Below are 2,500 nucleotides of genomic sequence, written 5' to 3'. Positions count from 1 at the left end.
CCATTTCCTCTCCCTTAACCGCTCACTCCCCCTCCCTCAACCACCCATTTCCTCTCCCTTAACCGCCCACTCCGCCTCCCTCAACCACCCATTTCCTCTCCCTTAACCGCCCCACTCTCCCTCCCTCAACCACCCACTCCCCCTCCCTCAACCACCCACTCCCCCTCCCTCAACCACCCACTCCCCTCCCTCAACCACCCACTCCCCTCCCTCAACCACCCATTTCCTCTCCCTTAACCACCCATTTCCTCTCCCCCTCCCTCAACCACCCATTTCCTCTCCCTTAACCACCCCACTCTCCCTCTCCCTCAACCACCCATTTCCTCTCCCTTAACCGCTCCACTCTCCCTCTCCCTCTCTCCACAGCCCGCTCGTGCCCGCCCCTCGACCTACACGGCGAAGGAGCAGACATTCCCCTTTCTCGATCTCCCGGCGCAGTGGTGACCTTCTGGTGCCGTCACTGGCTCATGAGGGAGGGCCCGGCAGGAGGCCCGAGAGTTGACAGAGGAACAGTGACTTGCGTGAACGACACTTCGGCCGAGCGACCGCAGTGGGATAGAGAACTTGCTCTGCCTTGCACGAGTGAGTTCTGTCAGATTGCTTTTTTTCTCCGTCGCCTCGTCTTGGTGTGATGTTCGTTGTTTTATTTTAGTTTTTGTTTTATCGGTGTGGCCCTCTCAACGCAGGTCGATTATTACTTGATTTTAATGATTAAATTAAGGTATTGTTATCATTATGTCATTCTTAAGCTAATATTGTTAGATTAAGTTATCAATCCATTTACTTCGATTGTTACTCCTTACGTTATATCAAAGGGTTTAGTGGGCATGTCTCTTTTTACTGAGGACTCGGCATCGCTCGATATTTTGGTTTAGCCTTTAGAATTGGAATAACGCGCTATGTTCGATTATTAAGAATTCTCTCTCTCTCTCTCTCTCTCTCTCTCTCTCTCTCTCTCTCTCTCTCTCTCTCTCTCTCTCTCTCTCTCTCTCTCTCTCTCTCTCTCTCTCTATATATATATATATATATATATATATATATATATATATGTATACACATATATATATATATATATATATATATATATATATATATATATATATATATATATATATATATTTCTATATATATATATATATATATATATATATATATATATATATATATATATATATACTATATACACACACACGCATAAACACACACACACACACAAACATAACAAAAGAAAGATGAACGGCAAACCAAATCTACACAGCCATCCGCCTCAAAACCCCGCTTCTGTCCGCAGTCGAGTGTCCGAGCGACTTCGTCCTGGCCAACAACGGGACGGCCTGCTTCCACTTCTCGTCCAGCCCCGTCGCCTTCGGGATCGTCGAGGCGTCCAGGAAGTAAGGCCAGGTCTTGCTGTTTTTTTTCTTGCTTCGTTTCAGCTGGTCAAAAGAGGCTTACGTTTATGGGTGGAATGTTTATGGTTTCTGTTTGTCATAGAGGAAATGTTTATAGGTAAAATGGTTGTCGGTTTGTCAAGGTTCGAAATGTTTATGGCTTAAGATGTAGTATTTGTATGAGGGAGTCGTATTTTGTTTATTATTAATTGTAGGATGAAGTATAGAAGAACCTGATATAATGAGAAGTAAATAAACACACATGAATAGATAGATACGTGAATTGAAAAATAGATAGACAGATAGATAGAGATAGATACAGAGATAGAGAGAAAGCAAAATAAAAAGAGAAATTATAAGAGAAAGAGAAAGAGAAAGAGAAAGAAAAAGAATGAGAAAATAAAGAGAAAGAGAAAGAGAAAGGGAAAGACAAAGAGAAAGAAAAAGAGAAAGAGAGAGAGAACGAAGGAAAAAAGAAAGAAAAACGAGAACGAGAAAGAGAAAGAGAGAGAGAAGGAAAAAAAAAAAAAAAACGAGAAAGAGAAAGAGAAAAAAAAAAGAGAAAAAACGAGAAAGAGAGTGACAATGGATTAGCGTGGATGTGCACACGAATAACGGATACTGGTATTTACTAAGCCACAAGAGAACACAAACAAGAATAAACCCTTCCATCAGATGTCAACAAAACCGCACACTGTCACGGAGGCGACTAGCCAGACTGTCTAGAGCTGGCTGTACTAGGAGCCGTCAATCACAGTCCCAACAACTGCATAGTATTTCCTAATGTAACAGAGGGCATTTCCGTATGGATGTTTGTGTGAGCACGAGGGCATATCCAGGCAATCATATGATCACTTGTATGTGTCAGTCACGCGATTACCTTGGCCAGGACCAGGTCAGATGTGCTGACCTGTTAGACCGACGTATGTAAGTGACCCCTTAGGGCTGAGAGTCTGTCCTTAAAAACCGGGTCGTCTAGAGGTGTGTGCTTGGATGCTTGATAGTGTGTGGTTGTCATTACTTCTGCATATATATATATATATATATATACATATATATATATATATATATATATATATATATATATATATATAAGTTATATATCTATATAT

General features: G+C 41.7%; 1 protein-coding gene across 1 annotated transcript in view; it reads left to right on the top strand.

Moving 5' to 3' along the window:
• LOC122255825 (uncharacterized) overlaps positions 1-2,500 on the top strand; it is a 72,067-nt gene that overhangs the window by 50,702 nt on the left and 18,865 nt on the right. Inside the window, exons 10-11 of the mRNA XM_086552995.1 lie at positions 367-582; positions 1,292-1,391. Coding sequence (XP_086409121.1) covers positions 367-582; positions 1,292-1,391 — 316 coding nt within the window. The remainder of the gene's footprint in view (positions 1-366; positions 583-1,291; positions 1,392-2,500) is intronic.

The sequence above is a fragment of the Penaeus japonicus genome, unplaced genomic scaffold, assembly GCF_977035675.1.
Source record: "Penaeus japonicus unplaced genomic scaffold, GWHDUDI00000001_assembly GWHDUDI00000027, whole genome shotgun sequence".
Lineage (NCBI taxonomy): Eukaryota > Metazoa > Arthropoda > Malacostraca > Decapoda > Penaeidae > Penaeus > Penaeus japonicus.
Note: the sequence above shows the minus strand (reverse complement) of the source record. Positions and strands in the feature narration are given on the sequence as shown.